This window comes from Ctenopharyngodon idella, chromosome 4 (assembly GCF_019924925.1).
Source record: "Ctenopharyngodon idella isolate HZGC_01 chromosome 4, HZGC01, whole genome shotgun sequence".
Lineage (NCBI taxonomy): Eukaryota > Metazoa > Chordata > Actinopteri > Cypriniformes > Xenocyprididae > Ctenopharyngodon > Ctenopharyngodon idella.
In genome coordinates, this window is record NC_067223.1 from 14,330,959 (window position 1) to 14,353,509 (window position 22,551).

General features: G+C 37.7%; 2 protein-coding genes across 2 annotated transcripts; both read right to left on the reverse strand.

Moving 5' to 3' along the window:
• Window positions 1-5,551: 5,551 nt before the first annotated feature.
• On the reverse strand, window positions 5,552-8,918 carry tigarb (TP53 induced glycolysis regulatory phosphatase b). The gene is made up of 6 exons (XM_051891110.1): window positions 8,765-8,918; window positions 8,423-8,460; window positions 7,875-7,996; window positions 7,706-7,783; window positions 6,535-6,645; window positions 5,552-6,276 (listed from the first exon to the last, which is right to left on the reverse strand). The coding sequence occupies exons 1-6, from the start codon at window positions 8,794-8,796 to the stop codon at window positions 5,869-5,871; spliced, it is 789 nt and encodes a 262-aa protein (XP_051747070.1). The 5' UTR covers window positions 8,797-8,918; the 3' UTR covers window positions 5,552-5,868.
• A 632-nt stretch (window positions 8,919-9,550) lies between these two features.
• Window positions 9,551-22,215, reverse strand: ccnd2b (cyclin D2, b). Its single transcript, XM_051891109.1, has 5 exons — window positions 21,630-22,215; window positions 20,250-20,466; window positions 18,064-18,222; window positions 17,021-17,169; window positions 9,551-12,147 (listed from the first exon to the last, which is right to left on the reverse strand). The coding sequence occupies exons 1-5, from the start codon at window positions 21,822-21,824 to the stop codon at window positions 11,977-11,979; spliced, it is 891 nt and encodes a 296-aa protein (XP_051747069.1). The 5' UTR covers window positions 21,825-22,215; the 3' UTR covers window positions 9,551-11,976.
• Window positions 22,216-22,551: the final 336 nt, after the last annotated feature.

Genomic DNA, 22,551 nt, shown 5'->3' on the forward strand with positions numbered 1-22,551 from the left:
CATGCACTGTAAGCAACAGACTGGGCCATCTGACCAATCAGAGCAGAGTAGGTGTAACAGGGTTAAAAATGTTACTGTAAATGTTATGACTTCCACCAAAATGACTGTTTTTGTTCATTTATTAATTGTTTTGGGACCTCTTGTGGCAACATTATGTAATTAGTGGGTCTTTTACCTGTGAAACCACACCCCCACCCGCAGCAGAGAAGTTTATCTGATGTTGAGAGGGGTGTAGGTAAAATGTGCTCTGGCGAAATGAGGGGTTTTTTTTTTGTGACTTACTTCTTAATTTCGCAAATAAAATTAAGATTAAAGTTCAGTGATGTTGTGTAACAATATGTTAACTGATTTTGATTGTATGTGATGAACTTTGTGGAGTTTAGATGCAATTTGCTCAGCATGTGCTTTGCGATTTTTTTAATCAAACACACGTGAATCTCTCATTTTTGCATGTGTATGTGTGTAAATGCCCACTGTCGCCAGAGGATATTTGTTTCTCCTTGTTGTGTTACAGTAAACAACGCATGAAACGCAGTTCTCCATGTCCGTCTGTGATTTGTGTGCTGTGGGATGAAAAGCGCTACATAGGTCTCTGAAAGGCGGGGTCTATGGTGCGATGATGTATAACTATTCGTCGATGTCTTGCTCTGGAGGAAGGCATATTATGCAAATGAATTTGCCCATATGACATCACAGATTCAATATCCAAACGAGCCATTTTTGGAGCTTGATTAAACAGAGTGGTGCAGTTATGACATCAATTTGAGGCCAAAACGCAGAAGCGTGTTAGCATTTTAGCGCTTCCGGTTCCATCGCCCAATGAGTCAATGAGTTTTTTTAATGGGATTTTGGTTAAATGGCTGAAATAAGGTCTGTGGTGAAGACAAGCTCAAGATACTTTCATGTTTTATTCTATGACATAAAATACATCAGTATTTCAGCACTGGTGATTTTTTGAAGCTGTTACGTGTCTTGGAAAATGTGGTTGCTAAGAAGTGGCTAAATCAGACTACAGAGGCTATCGTGGACATTAAATGTCATTACGCCGAACAGGTAAGCTCAGTTCGCTTTTACAGCCTTGTTATGCTTATAACTGCGCTCTTATAAACTATTCTAACTCAAAGGTTCTGGGAAAATGTCTTTAGATAAAAACTGAAAGAGTTGTCGGCATAGTGGTGGTGATGTTGAAGTCGTGGGACCGTGGTGTAGTTCGTTTATAGCCTACCTTTAGCCTTTTGCTTCAGGCAACTGCATTTAGGCAATAAAATTCATAAAATTTGTGCGAAAATTATCTTAATGGACAAAACGTGTAAGTATCATAAACTTTTGGTGATCACAGAGCTCATTTTTTGTGATAATTCAAAAACCTATAAAATCCTATTGGGTTTTTGTAGAGGGAACCATTGTGATGTCATAGTTCCATCACTCTATATCCAAATGAACCGTTAGCTTGATCAAATAAATGCTTTGTTTATAATGAGGAGGACATTTTAAAGTTTCAAAGACCTCTTATATATCAAAGGATTATGACCTCTATAATCAAAACGCAAATTGTTTTGGGTTTTTTTTGGAATTTGCGTTCAAAATTCACTTGTTTTTACATCCTCTTACTCCTACATACAAACGCACACACACACACACACATAAATCCACAGCCTCTTTCTCTTATCAAGGCAATTAGCAGACTGGCCGCCAGGCAGTGCGTGTTCTGCATAAAAAGTCTTCAAAAGCAACCGTTTAGAGACATCGAGGGAAAATAAACTCCGGAACACAATGCACCACTAGCTTTCTCTACCCACAATGCTCCCACCAAGGTCTGTGGCACAATCCAGTGTGGTCACACTGCGGTCTGGTGCTGGGGAAAACTGACCTCGAGCCATTCCTGGGTTACAGGAGCACCGGAGCGTTCCACAGCCCTCAAAAAGCGGATATCCAAAAAGCCGGGTCCAGCCCTTGAGGCCTTTTATAGAGAGCACAGGAAGTACAATCAGTACCCACAAATTAAACATCTCTAATTATGAGCTAGAAATGTAGAGCTGAAGAGATCAGCATTAGCATGCACGCTTCGAAAGTCGCTCTATAAATACACCTCTTCACCACCACCACATACTCCATCATGCCATCCGACAGGATGTTACCTTTCATCCTTCAGCCCTTTTTCTTATTTTGATCTTTCAAGATAAACACCGCTCACACAGTTCTGGAAATAAAATGCCTCATCTTTCCATCAATAACGACATTCCAAATTCATATTCCAACAGAAATTGGATTCTGATATAATTAGTAGTCAGATGATGTGGTTTCTTTACACTCCATTAGTCTTTCAGTGTATGATTAATGAAGGTGCTAAGCAAACCATATTGATTGTTCGTTTCACAGCGCCCATGAGAGCGTTGCTGTGTCATCAAACTACGTCCTGCTGAGGCTCGACTATCAGCATCATTATACAGCAGAAATGGCAGAAATTAAGAGCTCTAAACTGTGCTTTCAGAGGTGCTAATAGGGGAGTTTCACCAACAAAGCTCAGACTGACAGCGAGAGAGTAATTACAACTTCTTCAGGTGAAAGCCTATATTTGTAGCAGCTCCCATTCAGTTTCCTCAAGGTTAAAGGGATAGTTCACCCAAAAATGAAAATGATCCCATGATTTACTCACCCTGAAGCCATCCTAGGTGTATATGACTATATTCTTTCAGACGAACACAATCGGAGATATGTTTAAAAATCTCCTGGCTCTTAAGCTTTATAATGGGAGTGAATGGGGGGTGAGATTTTGAAGCCCAAAAAAATGCATCCACCTATCATAAAAGTAATCCATACGGCTCCAGGGGGTTAATAAAGGCCTTCTGATGGGTTTTTGTAAGAAAAAATAATCCATATTCAAAACTTTATAAACTAAAATAACTAGCTAAAACTAGCTAAACAGCCTTAAGCAAAATTACTTATCTTCTTTTCTTATTTAAAAAAAAAAAAAAAAAGATTAAAAATAGAGAAAGATAATCTTGGTTTCCCTCTGAATGAAGTATTTTTCTTAACTGACAGGTATTTAACTCACTTGATTTTTATGAATTTTTAAGAAAACAAGGCTAATATCATAACCCATTTTCCTTCTAATTGTAAAGTAAAAGTAAATCTTGTTTTAAGAGTTTTTAGATATTTGTAAAGAAATACAAGACAAAAAATACTGGATATTTAAAAATTATCCAACTGAGATATTTATCTCACTTATTTTTTATGAAGTTTTTAGAGAAAGAATACAAGACTTAATATCTTAAGTGATTTTCCTTCTAGATGTAGCCTTAAGTTAAAGTAAATCTTGATTTAAGAATTGTTAGATATTTGTAAAGAATAAAAAAATAATGTTTTTGGAGTGTCCTTAATGCAATCATATTAATGTCATTAAAAAGGTTTTTTTCCTGGAATAAACTAACAAAATTACATATAAATTTTAGGTTTACACAGCTGAAAAATGTGGGTTGATGGTCTTATCTGTCCTCTTAGCAGGTCCAGTCTGTTTTGATGGTTATAGTTGGGTTTAACTAGACTTGACTAGACTGACTAGCTGAAAACCAGCTAGGAAAAAGGTGGGTTAAGTGGGACTGCAACAGAACAAAACATTGTGAGCATGTGACTTTGTTTGGGTGTCTAAACTGCATGAAAACTAAATAAAAACTGGTTTTATTTAGAAGTTGTGTTTTTCTGTCTATAGACGTAACAGCTGTCTTGCAGAAACCTCACAGGTCGTGCACGTGTCGTGTATAAACAAACTGTACAATAACAAACCTGAAGATGCTGCAGTGCTTTGATGGGTCACAATGACATGCAGCACATTGGCAGCACACCTTCAGCATTTTTGTGTGTGTGTGTGTGTGTGTGTGTGTGTGTGTGTGTGTGTGTGTAAGAAAATGTAAATGTGATTTGTCTGAGCAGATATTTTAGGAGCTTCTGTAGGAGTTGAAGAATGCGCGGCCACAGACTAGTCTATCGTCTGCTTGGATTGCAGGACGTCGGTACATTTGAGCCGTCCAGGTCCCCTGCGTGACCAACTCAACCAAACTGCCGCCCACTTACCGGCAGGAAAATGACAACCCTTAGAAGATCACTAAGTTTTTTTGCCGGTCGGCAGGGAGAAAATGAGGGACCAAAGATGGTGATTGTTTCCTGTTGGAGTGGGCGGCTGCGGAGACGTGTCCTGTTCTTCTCTCCATCAGCAGGTTGGCCCATCTCTCCTTCAGAGGTCAGTTGCACAGCGCCATCTACTGGATGACACAGCACAGTCAAATTAGACACAACAGCACCACATGGACAATTCAACAAAAATGATCAAAATAAACACTATCTCAAAATGGCCTTATGTGGAACAGAATGTGGTATTTTTTGAAGGACATCTGATATGATTTTTGTTTTAATTAATGTTTTATTTTTATTAAGTTTATTAATTAAACAGCTTGTAAAGTTTATCATCAGAAAAAATAACCTGTTAAACATGAAAGTATTATGCAACCATTTAAGACATTTCTCCTTATAACCTTTTTGGCATAAAGTGTTCTTCAAAATGGAGTCAAGATTTCTATATTGAACCCAATGAACCCTTTTCCTAAGAGTGTAACATGTTTACATAGCCTACCTATGTGCATCTCACAATAACATTCAAAAGTTCAATTAATGAAATAGGCCTATGCAAAATATGCATTAAAGGGGATATACGTAGAATTCAGAAACCTTTATTAGATGCACATGCATATGTAAAGTACAAGAGACTAAATATGATTCAATGCCCCGATATACTCGCGAAATTCTTTGTCGTTCTTTGCTTAGAATTAAAGTTGGAAATACCCTTGCATACTCTTAACGAACATCCCGACGACATCCACGAGAGCGGCTAAGATGAATATGCAAATATGTTCCGCGGCGCGCACTTTTCTCTCAAATAAATAAATTAATTAATTGATAAATAAAAAATAAATTTTTTTTTTTTTTTTAAATGACAGCGGTAAAGCATCTGATCATAGCGATGTGGATGTTTGCACCAGTTTGCAACACCTCTGCAATTCACCTGCATTATGTCGACAGATGAGGCAACTAAAATTACTGTTATGGTTTTATTATATTTGAGACTATATAGATCTGGTTATGAGACAATAGAATTAATCACTTTTCCATGCATGACATATTGACATTATAATAGACCTAAAGATTGGCTCTTTCGGCATTTTCCTGAACATTACATAAGGATTCGTTATATGTCAGTGAACGGAAGAGAGACTCTTGGGAGCACACGTAAACGTCACATCCTTTTGATTTTCCCGGCAAAAACGTCCCGAGTCCTTCACATAAAAATTACTCTATAGGCTTCCATAGACAACCTATGAAGTTCTAAGTTTCGTTACAAACTGTTAACACACTGGCAATAAAAAACGATTAATACATTAAAATTACATAGTCCTTTCAAAGGTAAAGCATCACAAGATTTGACATTTTCAGTGAACATAAATTATATGGATTACACAAGATTTGCCCACGAATATATATTTAAAAAAAAAAATCAAACTTTTTTGGCTTTACATTTCTCAGAATCTCTTTATTGCATAAACATGAATACGTATACTCAGTATGAGTGAATCCTGCAGCGTTTTAGAGGCCAAAACCACAGTAGTGTGAGTATAAAGTGCTTATATAACGGACAACATCAAAAAGACGTCTTACAATTGTATTCAGTCAGCTGACAGGATGAATAAATCACTGCAGTTAAATAATTTACACAATAAAATCAATCACACAGACTTATATGTGCTTTTCACTTCAGTTGTACAGTTTATAAGGAGCAATAAATAAAAACACTGTCAGATAAACTGTCAGATAATACTGTCAATCAGAGTTTTTGACATCATCCAGGTGGTCTTTTCTGTTGATAAAAACACACTGAATGCGGGCGGCCCGCAGGTTGCTCTCCTCTCTGTGGAGGGTGATGATGAACCTGCTGATGCCAGTGTTCGGGCACGGCGAGAACACCTGGTTCATCTTCAGGCCTGCTGGCAGACAGCACTGCAGGTCCTCCACTAGGTGCCGCACAGACACACGAATAAACGCCCCGTGACTAACGATCAGAGCGTGGACGGGTACTTTATGGACTCCGTCACTGGCTAGTCCAGCAATCACAGGCTGTTCTGGTTCTGATGGTCCAGAGCTGGATGCAGAACACTGGTCGGATGAGCCGTGTTCCTCTAACATGCGCTGGTATAAGGATTTGAGGAACTTCTTGAAGCGCGTCTTTACCTGGATAATCACAGAAACAGTTTCTTCTGTGTGAGCTTTTCATTTGATCAGTCAACGATTACTATACTCTGGGAAGGACACGGTGAAAATTACTAAATAGTCAATTTTAAAGTTATGAATACTACAGTTTAAAAGTTTGGAATAATTACAATTTTTACAACAACCAGCCAAGCTACTTTGATTTCCCTCTGAATTTAAGTGGCATCATATTTTGCAACATTCAAGACTGCTTTTCTTACAGGAAGGCTCAGTTTCTACCTGTTCCAGCGTCTCTCCGCCGGGCGGTGTGTAATCTCGGCAGGCCTGACCCGCTGCGTTCGCCATGTTCTTCAGATGTTCCTTAGGTCTTCCCTCTGCCACCCCAAAACCCTGTCCAACACATCACACACATGCATTTGAACCAACAATACAGCAATCCTTAGGGGATGCCAAATTTAAGGGATGCTATTTTGTTTTATTAATATTATTAATATTACTTATCTTTTTCATTATTACCATTATTACCAACCAACAATACAGCAATCATTAGGGGATGCCAAATTTAAGGGATGCTATTTTGTTTTATTAATATTACTTATCTTTTTCATTATTATTTCTGATGCTAATCTTATCCTTAAAGGGGCCCTTGATTATGATTTCACTTTTTTAACTTTAGTTAGTGTGTAATGTTGCTGTTTGAGCATAAAAAACATCTGCAAAATTACAACACTCAAAGTTCAATGAAAAGGAAGATATTTTCTTTTACAGAAATCACTTTTTAAGGACTACAACAAACAGCTGGTAGGGACTACAACAAGCTTCTTCCTGAGTTGGTGACATCACTAACCCTAAAATTTACATAAACCCCACCCCCGAGAACACACAACAAATGGGGTGAGGACATGTTGGGCTGCTTTAGAGAAGAGGAAGAGTTGTTGTAGTAGAGTGTTGTAACTTCTTCCTGAGTCTCTCCATCAGTGTCGACTCCGGTTTGAACAATGTAAGGCTGAACACCGTTACTGACAATCCTCATTTGGCTGCGTGAGATTCTCCAGCTTTGTTGTTTTTGAGCAACCGAAGCACGAGCTGTTAAAGCTCCGCCCTCTTCTGGAAAGGGGGCGGGAGCAGCAGCTCATTTGCATTTAAAGGGAAAACGGGGTGTTTTTGCTCACACTCAAATAGGGGCAAATTTGACAAGCTATAATAAATGATCTGTGGGGTATTTTGATCTGAAACTTCACAGACATATTCTGGGGACACCAGAGACTTATATTACATCTTGTGAAATGAGGCATCATAGGTCCTCTTTAACATTATATTAACTATTTATATATTTAATGAACTGTAAAAGCAGCTGACCAAGTTTACATTTCCATGTGAGTTGTATTTTATATATAAATGTGTATGTGACAAATAAAATTTTCGAATCTTGACAGAGACAGACACTCACCCGCTCTCTGAGTAAAGGATCCAATATCATCTCAGTCGCAGAAGAATGAAGGTTGTTTCCTAAAATGGTTTCAGCTGTCTTGAGAAGGAGAAGAAGTTATATTTCACATGATGGATAGTTTACTCACAAAATCTAACGGAGTTGCAGTCACACACATACATACACACACCTGGACGGCTCTTTGCAGGTTACTGACGAAGACATTGGTGAAATGCAGATCTTTGAGGTAGCGTCCGGCTGCCGCCGCCTGCCGATGTCCCGTGTCTGACAGCAGTGTGTCAATGCCCTGACCTACACATTTGAGGAAAAAAAGCATTCAAAAAGCACATCTTCAGCAGGAGTTTTTGCAAGGGAGTACTAGGGGGTCTGTGGAAATGTTTAGAGAAAAACAGTGTAAAAAATTAGAAAGTAATAATAAATAAAACTATTTTATATTATAGATTACAATATAAAAATGATAAAAAAATAGATAAATTAAATTAAAATAAGTACATAAATGAGCATATAAGTAAATAATGTATCTAAAAGTACAGTGCTACAATCTTTTCCAAATAATATTTAGACACAATATAATATAAATTGGGTCTTTATACAAAAAAACTAAATAGAAGGGAGTCCCTCACAGGACGATGCTCATATTTTGGGGGTTCGTGGCATCTGAATAATTGAAACTCTTGTCTTAGAGGTAACCAAACATGCACGTGTGTATTTACTTACCTTGAAGCAATTTATCTCTGTTGTATTGTGTTTCTCCACTAGGAAACAGAGCACATAATAAGTAATTATAAATCACTTCAAAAAGGACAGTTCACATGTCATGTCATGTAGAGGTCACTGTGATCAACTACAGACAAAACTTGTCCGATTACAAAGCGTTGACTATATGCAGTACAAAGCATTCGTGGAAACATTTGGTGATGCGTTTATGAGCAGAACAGATCATGTGCGTGTCCTCTATCTCTGTCTGTCTGTCCCTACAACAATCAGCTACCGAATCATCAACATTCGTATGCATGTAAAACAAAAGCAAACATACAGAATACACAAGCGTTAACTTACTGTCGGACGATCGTTAGTGCAAATGTGAGCATAATACAGATTTGTAATAGTAGATGAAATGTGTGACCGGCTCTTCCTGGTTCATGAGTCAAAAGCGTTGCAGTAATATGACGTCACTCAAATGAATGGAAGTCTGTCGCCCTCCTGTGGTGATTTTTGGGAAGTGCACGGCTGCATCTATGATGTTTTTTTGGGTTTTTTTCAGTGAGTTTTAAATGTTGCTTTCTAATATCTGTTCCTGTTTTTTTAAACCTGTAATTAGTTTTGTAAATTGTAACTTCTGTAAATGGTTCTCCGTCAAAAAAAAACAATAGGAGTGTCTAACGCTTTTTTGAATCGCATTTACATTTCGAATCAAAATGGTTCCTACAATTAAAATAAAAATTCATTAAAAAAAATAAATAAAACAAAGCAACCGTTTGCAAGAATCACTCACGAGCTCTTTGTGACAGACGGCGGCGAACATAGAGTAACTAAATTTATAAATTACACTCGAACAATTACTGAGCAATTTTACTCTACGTACCTGACCAGTTAGAAACAATATCTCAATCCCGTCTATTTTGAAATTCAAATTTAATGCTGATTGCCATTCCACTCGCTAATTGTAATTTTATTGTGCAATTGACAAAACACACCACATGAGGGCGCAATAATACTGCGTTATGCAGCATAACTCACATAAATTACCACAGAAGGGCGACATTCAGTTCCTACTACAGTGGTTTTCGCAATTATTAAACAAATAAACAATAATGATAATAATAATAATAACGAAATGAACAGTTTAATTCAATTTGAGATTTATTGAATTGGCCAAAATCAGGTAAGTATTCAAACTTACAAAGGGTGAAAATAAGTGATATTGCTGAAATGCCACTTCTTTGGATATTTTTTGGATCTGGAAGTGGAACTTTTAACAACAGGTGGCTGCTTCACCACAATTCAAACAAAATTTAAAAAAAAAATAATAATAATATTTTGTATCTAAGTCTTGCACCCCAGTCTTGCATCTATCATCTGGTAAGACAGTACATTAATACATGTTTGGTGAATGTGTATCTGGTAAAAGAAGCTGGAGGCTTAACCTGTACGGTAACAAACTAGTTAAAGAGGTTCAATACCCCTTTTTAATCTTATTACTCTTCCATATACTCTTGACTGAAGTACTGTGAGGTAATGTGACTCTGGGCAGGAATATTATCTGAAAGGAAGGCGTTTCATAACACACATTAATATAATAGCTAGGAAAGAAGTCAGATAACAGTTAAGTCAGACAACATTGAACATAAATGAGGCAAGACTGTTCATGCAAATATCTAAAAGTGTAACACTTGCATGCAGGTCCGTCTGCCAGTAAAATAAATGACAGTGTAAATGCAAACAGAAAACAGTCATGCAGCCACCATGAAAACACGTTCAATGATTCTGTGATATAGCAGCAACATGGAAACTGAAATTAAGGTATGCAATAGCTCTTTTTTCATTTTTCTTTTTCTTTTAGCAGCACTGGAACACAAGTTCAAACGTTTATACAGATATAAAAGAACTGGGAAAAACACAAAATGAACCTAAGGATATAATAGCACACAAACTCACTGAAAACTAAGTGTGTGAAAATTACTCCAAAAAAATGAACATTGTTTCAAAAACACTCAGAATCAAACTTTGAGCACAAATTTGCATAGATATGTTGGAATGGCACATTGGTCACAACACGTTATATTTTAAGTAAACATCTTACTTTTAGGTCCACAGTAAAGAGAACTGACTTAAGAAATCAATTTTCAAAAGTGCAAGAGCTAATGAAGAAAGAGAAAGGAAATTGGCATGTTTCAAAATATCTTCTTTCTATGAGAATGTTCAAGTAGATGTTCAAGCTGATATTTTGACAAAATAAAATAAAATAGACTAATAAAATAAAGTGATTTAATGAAATTTGATGATGTCCTATCTATGCTGACATGAATTCAACACAACTAAAAAACAAATAAAATAAAAACGTCAAACTTCACCATTTCTATGGCAGCTGACTGTTAGATCAGTTTATGGTCTAAATATGTTGGTCTAAAATTAAAACTATAACCCGCAAGCACACCTAATATGGGAAACCAGCCCCAAAACAAAAATAACTTAAAAAAGAAAAACAATGCCAAAAAATAAAAACCCTTGCCCTCCTCTTGTATACCAGGGATAACCAGCGAGAGGTGATGTCTGAAAGTGCATTTGTATCGTGGATTTTAAGACTCCCAAATTATTAATCTGCCATAAATCCCTTCAGCATAGCGAGTGTCTCTGACCCACGTGTGAAGATGGTGTTTTTAAAACATGTCAAATGAGCAAACAGCACCACATTTTATTCATCACAAACTTTCCAGAAACCACCTGTCTAAAACCATTCATGTTTCAATCACTTGCAAAATCTTTCAATCTTTCACCTCTTTTATTCCTTGCCTACCTTACCTTTACTCCACCTTCACTACATACTTAGTGTCTATCTGAAACCGTCCTGAAGCTGTGATGGTCACCATGCATGGATAGAAACTTTAACATATTCATATATGCGTATTGCATGCAATAACATTCATCTGTAAATAATCCCTATGCTAATGGAGTTACTCATACCTGAGTAGTAACTCATCAGATCACTGTATTAATAAGAAAACTGATCCTACTGAAAGGACAGATGGATGTCTCTGACTGTAGCTTTTCGTGGGATCACATCTGGATGCACCCTAAATTACCTAGTATATAAAAAAAAACGGCCTCTGGGAATTACTAAAGCAATACATTCTATACGTTAAAAAAGCATAATATTCTTAATAATAATATGTATTATTCTTTTTTTTATTATAATTATTAAATAAAAATATCAATAGTATTAATAGATACAGTTGCATATGATAGCCAATACAGATGTATGCTCTTTAATAAGTAATATATAGCATACTGCATTATTTAATCATGTTTGAGGCCGATTCAATTTAAATTCAAGTATGTAAAACACCACCGCCTGCAGATATGAGACGGCAGCAGCAGCTGTTTTGCTCCTTTATAAAACGTCAAGCTTGTGTTTGTATATTATGCGCATATGACCATGACGTCACAGTCACCTAATGTGGCTTTGAAATAAAACTTAAATACAGTAATACAATAATAACTGAATCAATTGTAGGCTGAGGAGGTGTGGTGGATAGGAACAGGAACTGACATCATAAATTGACATCACGGACATCTGTAGGGGTGCAGGACAGGTTTTGAGATTGCGTCCCTTTGTTGCTGGCTCTGCCCTCCTGTTGTTGTTGATGTTGTTGTTGTTGACTTTCTTTCAGGCTGCTGATCAGTAACTGCTCAATCTGCTCTTGACATGATTTCAGACAGTCCTAGAAGAAACAGAAGAAAAGAAGTAGAAACCAAGGTAAGCACTGACATGCTGCACAAAAAAATGTACATCATTTTGTAAATGCTACAATTATGCTGTTGTGCAATTATTTGAATGATTTGTCCACAGCAGTCTATTTTTGTGTGGACCACCTATAGGGATATAGGGAAAGTAATACTTTTGTCAAAGAACATAAAATTTCTTGTGGGAAAGCAATACTTTTGCCAGAGAACGTAAAGTTTCTCGAGAAAAAGCAATACTTTTGCAAGAGACTGTAACGTTTCTTGTGGGAAAGCAATACTTCTGCGAGAGAACGTAAAGTTTCACAGGGTAAAGCAATACTTTTGCCAGAGAACGTAAAGCTTCTTGGGGGAACACAATACTTTTGTGAGAGAACGTAAAGTTTCTTGTGGGAAAGCAATACTTTTGCCAGAGAACATAAATTTTCTCGAGGGAAAGCAATACTTTTGCGAGAGACTGTAAAGTTTATCGTGGGAAAGCAATACTTCTGCGAGAGAACGTAAAGTTTCTCAGGGTAAAGCAATACTTTTGCCAGAGAACGTAAAGTTTCTTGGGAGAAAGCAATACTTTTGCGAGAGACTGTAAAGTTTCTTGAGAGAAAGCAATACTTTTGCGAGAGACTGTAAAGTTTCTCGTGGGAAAGCAATACATTTGCCAGAGAACATAAAGTTTCTTGAGGGAAAGCAATACTTCTGCGAGGGAACGTAAAGTTTCTCAGGGTAAAGCAATACTTCTACCAGAGAACGTAAAATTTCTCAGGGTAAAGCAATACTTTTGCCAGAGAACGTAAAGTTTCTCAAGAGAAAGCAATACTTTTGCGAGAGACTGTAAAGTTTCTTGAGAGAAAGCAATACTTTTGCGAGAGACTGTAAAGTTTCTCGTAGGAAAGCAATACTTCTGCCAGAGAACGTAAAGTTTCTCGTGTGAAAGCAATACTTTTGCGAGAGAACGTAAAGTTTCTCGTGGGAAAGCAATACTTCTGCCAGAGAACGTAAAGTTTCTCGTGTGAAAGCAATACTTTTGCGAGAGACTGTAAAGTTTCTCGTGGGAAAGCAATACTTCTGCGAGAGAACGTAAAGTTTCTCAGGGTAAAGCAATACTTCTACCAGAGAACGTAAAATTTCTCAGGGTAAAGCAATACTTTTGCCAGAGAACGTACAGTTTCTCGAGAGAAAGCAATACTTTTGCGAGAGACTGTAAAGTTTCTTGAGAGAAAGCAATACTTTTGCGAGAGACTGTAAAGTTTCTTGAGGGAAAGCAATACTTTTGCGAGAGACTGTAAAGTTTCTTGAGGGAAAGCAATACTTCTGCCAGAGAACGTAAAGTTTCTCGTGGGAAAGCAATACTTCTGCCAGAGAACGTAAAGTTTCTCGAGGGAAATCAATACTTCTGCCAGAGAATGTAAAGTTTCTCATGGGAAAGCAATACTTCTGCCAGAGAACAAACATTTTCTCGAGGGAAAGCAATACTTCTGCCAGAGAACGTAAAGTTTCTCGTGTGAAAGCAATACTTTTGCGAGAGACTGTAAAGTTTCTCGTGGGAAAGCAATACTTCTGCCAGAGAACGTAAAGTTTCTCGTGTGAAAGCAATACTTTTGCGAGAGACTGTAAAGTTTCTCGTGGGAAAGTAATACTTCTGCGATAGAACGTAAAGTTTCTCAGGGTAAAGCAATGCTTCTACCAGAGAACGTAAAATTTCTCAGGGTAAAGCAATACTTTTGCCAGAGAACGTAAAGTTTCTCGAGAGAAAGCAATACTTTTGCGAGAGACTGTAAAGTTTCTTGAGAGAAAGCAATACTTTTGCGAGAGACTGTAAAGTTTCTTGTGGGAAAGCAATACTTTTGCCAGAGAACATAAAGTTTCTTGAGGGAAAGCAATACTTTTGCGAGAGACTGTAAAGTTTCTCGAGGGAAAGCAATACTTCTGCCAGAGAACGTAAAGTTTCTCGTGGGAAAGCAATACTTCTGCCAGAGAACGTAAAGTTTCTCGAGGGAAATCAATACTTCTGCCAGAGAACGTAAAGTTTCTCGTGGGAAAGCAATACTTCTGCCAGAGAACGTAAAGTTTCTCGTGTGAAAGCAATACTTCTGCCAGAGAACGTAAAGTTTCTCGTGGGAAAGCAATACTTCTGCCAGAGAACAAACATTTTTTTGAAGGAAAGCAATACTTCTGCCAGAGAATGTAAAGTTTCTCGTGGGAAAGCAATATTTCTGCCAGAGAACAAACATTTTCTCGAGGGAAAGCAATACTTCTGCCAGAGAACGTAAAGTTTCTCATGGGAAAGCAATACTTCTGCCAGAGAACGTAAAGTTTCTCGTGGGAAAGCAATACTTCTGCCAGAGAACGTAAAGTTTCTCGTGGGAAAGCAATACTTCTGCCAGAGAACAAACATTTTCTTGAAGGAAAGCAATACTTCTGCCAGAGAATGTAAAGTTTCTCAAGGGAAAGCAATACTTCTGCCAGAGAACGTAAAGTTTCTCGAGGGAAATCAATACTTTTGCGAAAGAATGTAAAGTTTCTTGTGGGAAAGCAATACTTCTGCCAGAGAATGTAAAGTTTCTCGAGGGAACGCAATACTTTTGCCAGAGAATGTAACATTTCTGGGGGGAAAGCAATACTTTTGTGAGAGAATGTAAAGTTTCTCATGGGAAAGCATCTCTGTAATTAACTACACTGAAAAAAATGGTGTAGATTTTACTTTTAAACAATTTTCACTTGATAGTAAATTGCTTGGTTTAAAAAGTGACTTCTGTGTGTATTGTGATGCATACATCAGTACACTACTGACAAGAGACAATAGTGTAGTGAAATTGAATGCCGAAATTGTGCTAATGTGACCGCACCTTAAGTTGGCAGTTTTTAGCCAAAATTAAGTTGCAAACTGGTTTAGCCTTTATCCCGATAGGCTATGAAGGACTATGTACTACCAAACAATAAGACTTTGACTTCTTGTGCCTGTCTCTTTCTGCAGTAACGTGGGAGGTCTGACGAAATGATCCCATATCAAACTCTCGTCTTTCTCAGGATAATTGAAACCTGACAGAGTGTTCTCTCTCTAAACCGAATGAGACGGCCACAACAGGCCCTGTTGTCCTGACAACTACAGGCACAGGAAGGAATGGTTTCTAATGGCGGCATGTGGTGTTTTTTCCAGAACTTAAGATGGAGAAAAAAAACTTAACACATTACATTGAGGAAAGACAAAGAATGTGTTCAACCATATGAGTGTATGTGAGGAGTTTAAATGGGGCGTTAACTCTCTGGGTCTAATTAAAAAAAAAAGTTTTACTGTGAGACTTTCAAAACAGCCCTGAAGGCAAGATGTGTACGTTTGTGTAAGAGTGCAAGTGTGTGTGTGCAGTAGTGTGCTTTAATCCACAGATGTGGTTGAGAGGCCTGTGTCTCGCCACAAGTATGCAGCTCTAAAAACACACCGCCATTGTTGCACTGAACACACACTAACATTCATTCATAAAATGACACATTTCTCCATTTCCATACAGTCATGCATGAATATCCTGCACACGCACATGAACGCTATGTCAATCATTTGTGTCACAAGGAAAACTTGTACACAGATATACCCATTTAAAAACGTACAGTCTTTCTCTTGAGAGACCAACATGTCCAATTTAATGTTCAATACATTTGCATATAACTTCCTCCAGAGCAAGACATCGACGAATAGTTATACATCATCGCACCATAGGCCCCGCCCACTGGCGTTCATACGCTTCACGGCTGACATAAGCCTACACTGAATGTGAGTGTTGCATCAAAAGCAAATAGAACTCATTATAATCACTGTCTACGCTGGATACACTATACAGTTGTGCGTTCAGTTTCTGACTTCACGCACTTTAGTCTACAGACAACAGGACAGATGGAAGAGCAAGTGGAAGCATAAAGGAGTGTTCGTTCATTTTTTAGCAGCTCATTTGCTCATTTCTGTAAAGACTTCAGAAGGATACCAGCATCAGGAACAAGTGGATGGTTTATTTTTAATGGATGGCGGATGGCGTCGGAGGATTATATGTTTGTTCGGATAATTTGACTGCAGATTGTTTTGAAAAACGAGGCACAGTTTAATGGAGAGTTCGCAAAGAAACTTTTGTTGAAAGATGAAGCAGCAAACTGTATTGACTCTGACAGCAACTGCATAACAAACCGCAAATAAACGATTTCATTATGCCCTGTCTGAAAATGACAGTTTTATATGGATAATGTTTTCAAAACACTTACTCAAGTGTAACAGCAAATAGGCGTTGATACTGTTTCCTATGCAATGACATTAGCCAATCATAACAGTGGCCGTTTACTGACAAACCTTAAAAGAGCCGCCCCTTAAAAACGGATCTGAATTAGGGATAAAATATTCATTTTTCCACGTTTTTTTTTTTCTTGTGCAAAAAACTTTAACATTATACGTGAACCTCAAGGAACATATTAAAATAATTTTAAAAATCCATGTCATGACCCTTTTAAATACTGTTCAGAAACAGAAACTAGCACAGCTGCTTTGTTTACTTTGTTAACGGTTGCATTTCTGCTGTTCCATAAGTGCCAGTTTAACCAGTTGATGGAAAAGTATTCTTAAAATGCATTCGAAAAATCAGAATAATTTGAAATGTAAAATGTAAATATGTTTTAATATATAATAAATTTCAATGATACTAAAATGACGCTGCTTAAAATAAAGTTTTTAAAAAGTGATGAGCCTCGAGACGTGTCCCAAATAAATTTGAGCTAATCCTGGGTGAAACTATATCTCAAAAGGTAATTTGCTATATAGTATTGCAATTACTGAGATTTTTTTGAATTTTTTTAACAGTATAAAGATGTTGGGACACTTACCACCTCAGTGTGGGTGATTTTAGCCAGCAGCTCCGTCAGATTGTCCCCCCACAGATTTTGGCTGCTCTGGTTGGGCTGGAGGCCACTTACCGCTGCCCCCACACATCCTGTGGCGATCATGGAGGGAGGGTACATGGTGAAGCTGTGATCTGAGGAAAAAACAAACACGCACACATCCCAAAACATCAGTGACCTGGTCAGCAAGTTCCCTAGAACATTACTCACCTGCGAGAAACTTCAAAATAATTTCTAGGAAACAGTTCTGATTACGCCGTCTGAATGAGGAGGTCTTACTTCATCTTACATCTGTTTTGAATTCCACACAAACTTTAACCTGACGTTCACACGCTCTCCGGTTTCAGACCTGTTTTAACATCACTACCTCGCTTAAATCCTCCTGCAGCTGTGAATGGAAAATGAGGAGAGCCTTCCTTCTCCTCCCACCCCTTCTTCCTCCCTCCCTTCATCTCTCAGAGGGCTTTGAGGTTCCAGGAACTACTCCCCCTCTTCCTCTGCCTTGAGATCCTGAGAACGGGCCCTTGGTTTTCAGTCAGAGAGGAAAGCCTCCTCTATTCCGTGCTAGAAGTCGCTGCTTTGTTGGTGTTAGCGTGTTGCTGCTTTGTTAGTGTGTTGCTTTTTTCAGATGCAAAGGATTCAACAGTCATCCCTGAGTAAACACTACACTCAATTGACTGCCGCAGTTTAACAGCTGTGCAGTAAACCAACATTCCTAACTTGAGAAAATTGTTGAACACAACAACAAAAACACCAAAAACATTTGCAATAGCTCAAAAAAAGCTCTTCTCATGTTTGCTTGGCTCGTGTTCAGGCCTCAGCCTCATGAACAGACGCAGGGCCGCAGAAACACACCCAGTTAAATATACAACACTTTTATAGACGCAAATAACAAGGCAGAAAGCATCATAACACATTCACATCATGCATTTCGAACACAGAAATGGCTGTTTCAGCCTGTTACGTAAATTCAGCAAGCCAGTTTCACTTAAACTGACACAGTTCTGATGAATGCACTCAGCTCCTACCTGTTGCACAGAGGGCGATGAAGGTTTGCGTGTGTTTGCGGATCAGCGCCTGTCTGTCTTCAGGGAAGGGCAGTTTGTGCAGGATGTGTTCGATAAAGTCAAGAGGGGTGATGGCAGCCAGGTTCCATTTTAATTTACTTAGAACCACCAACTCCCACTCCAACAGAGAGACAAAGAGAGGCACAAACAGAACAAGAGATAATGAATATGAGTGGCAGGATAACATACAGTTATTATATTACCCACAATGCACCATACAGAATGCAGAAAGCTTATATATATATATATATATATATATATATATATAGCATGACATGATATATATCAATGACATGCAAAATTTTGCAGCCAGAGAGTCCATGTGGACTTAATTTACTTATTAATGTAAATTTCACAAATAATTTCAAATAAACGACAAAGTACCACATTGAATTAAACATGAAATTAAGTATAAAGAATGAAATGCTATTTTCCTGTAACACATACTCCAATAATCTTTGTTTTATTTACAACTTTTTTTTTTTTTTTTACTTTACTGTCAATAAGTCCTCTGTCTTCAAATGATTACACAAACTATATGATATAAATTCCATGGTACATTAATTAAAGTACCATAGTATCACAATCTGATGCCATCACTTCTCCATTGTTTGTCAATGAAAATGTATTTGACTTGATCAAACTCCTGACTGCAGTCTGTTTTTTTGCCCCCTAATGTTTCAACTGTGCAATTGCAATCTTGTGTGGTAAAAGCTAATTACATGCTATACTTACTCCAGACTGAAACATTTAAAAATACAAAGACACTTATTGCCTTAACACACAAAGTTGAAGCATAAATCATAGGCTTTACTGACATTGGTATTTAAAAAGTCTAGGTTGTGTCATTGTGTCACTCAACACATTTTCCAACTTGTGATTCTTCAAAACTGGAGAAATTAGTCAAAGTTGCTCTTTAAATATGAATCTTTCTTGCCCAAGGGACATCATAGATGTAAAATGAATCAGGTCATCATGTAAAGCTCCGCCCATTGTCTTTGATCTCCACCAACCAAATGCAGCATTCCATGCACACGCTCAACTTCCTTCCTCGCACGTGCCCGGCTGGCTTTGTTTCGCCTGCTGAAGCTGCTTTCTGAGAAACTCTCAAGAGCAGAGACACGAGGGGAAAAATAGCCAAAGGTGAGAAGCTCTACACCCTTATTGTGTGCAGGACGTGTTGAGAAAGTGTGAAAGATTTGTTAGTGAAAGTTAGTGAAAACGGTGCAAAGAGGGGACAGTCCCTGACAAAGCGACACCAAGTCACCAATGTCAAGACTTCATACAGACACCTCCACCTCCTTCTGGATGCTTCAGTCTGCTAATAAAAATCCATACATCTAAAATATACCAAAATTACCACTGCAATTTATGGCAAACCTTTTTTTTTTTTTTGACCCAGTTAGACCAGTTGCCTTAATTTACCTTCCTTCCTGTGCTCTCGCTCTCTCTTCCTCGGTCGATAAACACACATAACATCCAAAGCTCAAGATATCATTTCAATTCAGACTTTACCGGGGTTTTACCAGCTCATATGTGATTAGAATAGACTGTCTGATGGAAGTAGAGTGTCTTTGCCAATTTACACTCTTAAAAATAAAGGTTCCAAAATGGGGTTTTCACAGTGATGCCATAAAAGAACCATTATGGGTTCCCCAAAGAACCTTTCAGTGAACAGTTCTTAAAAGAACCATTTTTTCTTAGTGTGAAGAGCATTTTAATGATCTAAAGAACATTGTTCCACTATAAAGAACCTTTTGTGCAGTGGATGTTAAGGGTTCTTCATGGAACCATAGATGTCAATAAAGAACCTTTTTTAAGAGTGTATGCATGGGAACCATTGAAAACCGTTCCCACGCTTATCAGAGATCCCTCACTCCAGCCACAGAGGCCAAAATCACAAGAGCATTTCATCTCGGCTCAAACCAAAAGACTGTTCAATGTCAAAAACAACCATTAGGGGGCAAAGAAAGCTCTAAATTCACTTCCCCAACAATCCTATAGCTAAATTTCACAATAATAAATATATGATGAATCAGCAGCTCACAAATTAGGGCTATATATAATATATGATATATTTAATCTGGGGTTTAATTAATATAGAATTACACAACAGATGCCGTCATCAAGGCCATCAGCAGCTCTTACCAGCAGTTGTTGAGATGTAATAGAGTTGTCTGTGTACATGCAGAGCTTCCTGGCCGACAGCGGCTGGCATGCTTTTAATTTTGAAGCCAGGAAGAGACAGACGGCCCCTAAAAGCTGCAAGAAACATTTTCTTGTAGGAACTGCAGCTAAAAATCTGTCCAGGTAGTTCATAGCCAAGGGAAAGACATCCTCTTCACATTTCTCCTCTTCACAAACCTACAGAGACACGGACAGAATTAAGTCACAATTTAGGCTGTCTGCCAAATGCTTAGTGTGCATTGAATTTATTGCAACTTCTTTATTTTAAACTTTGTTTATATGGAGTTTATATATGCTACTTTATATTAGCTATATACTTTCTTATTGTGCTTTTTGTAAGCTATATATTAATTCTACTTTATGTTACATTAGGTTTGTACAATTTGTAACTACAAGGTAAAAAATAATTGCTGGTTTAACTTAAAAAAGTAAGTTGCCTTAAAATTGAGTTCATTGAAATTAAAAAAATTGAGTTAATACAATGAAGGCGATTGGTTTCATCAACAGAAACCCAAAATATTATGTTATATCTGAATCACATTAATTATTGAAGTTGATTTGACAAAAGAAAAAAGGTTGTGATAACAAATCATGAAAATATTTTTTTTGCAGTGTACAATATGTTCCTACTGTAACTCATTTCGTGAGAAAGAGGAACTTTCCAGTGCAAGATCTTCATTCATTTTAAGCAGGGTGTGCTTTGAAACCAAATGACGCCCACACATGACTGCTTTGGTGATTCGTCACGTTAAAAAAATATGATCTAACACTTAGTATGTCAATGACAGCATATAATATCAAACATACGTGTCGCTCTAATTAAACTATATCCGACAATTAGTATGTTGTTTTGATGAAGTGTAATACATTTAAATCGACGATTCTCAATCTCAACATGGCTGCACTTTCGCACCAAGCAACTGTTTCAAAAATTCGCAAAAATTACACAAATGCATAAAAACCCTGAAAATGCACATGTAAATAAAGCACAGATCCTCATCTGTCCCATAAAACATCTCTTGAAGAAAAACACAAAAGCATTTATTATTAAAATAACGTGTATCGCGGAGTGTGGAGGTTTCAGCGATGCATTTCCTGCTGATTTCTTGATCAAACGTTGCTTGACAATATTTGCACATCATCGATGAACAGATTACACACATATATGATTATGCATACAGGTATGGATAAATGGATTTGAGTTTGAGAAATGGTTTTTGAGTTTGCCTGTCTGCCAAAGTCCAGCTACTTTAGATACTTGCCAACATAATCTACATTACATAATAGTCATTACACACTCCGACCAAACAATTTCCAAAAATAAACCTTTAACTACAAACCTCCAGCATCCACGTCGCGACCATCCGCCTCATAAAAGGCTGAATATCTTTCTGGACACATTTAAAATAGGGTCCCTGCGGAACATATCTGTCCTCCACAGTTAGAAGACTTTGCAATACTCTTTCATCGCAGAAGATGTTGGGATCTCTCTGAGCTCGCATGATTGTGTCCTTTTCCAAGCAAAAAAGTTCCATGTTTGGGCTTTTCTCGGTGTTATAGGCTGATCTAGGCTAATATAACCACCTCACAGAGCCAGCTGCATGTGGCTGTGCCTATGCAAAAAGGACGATGATGTTCTTGCCTTAGGCATCAACAGAAGTCGTCTGCACTGTTAAAACTTTCACTTTTTACATCACGGAGGCTGCACGCAGTCCCAGGCACGAGTCTTTCTTTCTGAACTACAGACTACAGATGAAGCATTTCAACTCCTATGACTGCATGACCACCCAAAAGGCAATGTCGGTCCCTCCTCCTCCTCAATTCACGTTGCAAAAAAATGCTCAAATTCTCTCCTTCCTGCCCAGTCATGGCAGATGCATGGCATTCTAGCCAATCTGTTTATTAAATCGCTACTCAACCAGTCGTGCAAAATATATTTAGTGCACTGAAACAGGTCCCGGAAGGGATAATTATAGATTTTTTTTACAAGCATGACATAGCCTGCATGACACATGACATGATTTTTTTTTTTCTGATTATTATTTCCCCTCACGTGCCGATGCACATGTCCAACTCATTTAACTCACAGCTACCATTTACTGGTGAATTAAATTACCCCATTTATATTTACTGTGAGTGCTACCATTTAATGCACAATTTAAATGCATTGTTTGCACATTGGTAATAAATGGGTTAAATGGTTTTAATGTCTCACTATAAGAGTTCTGATTCATGCACAATGGAAATCCCCATAAAAATATA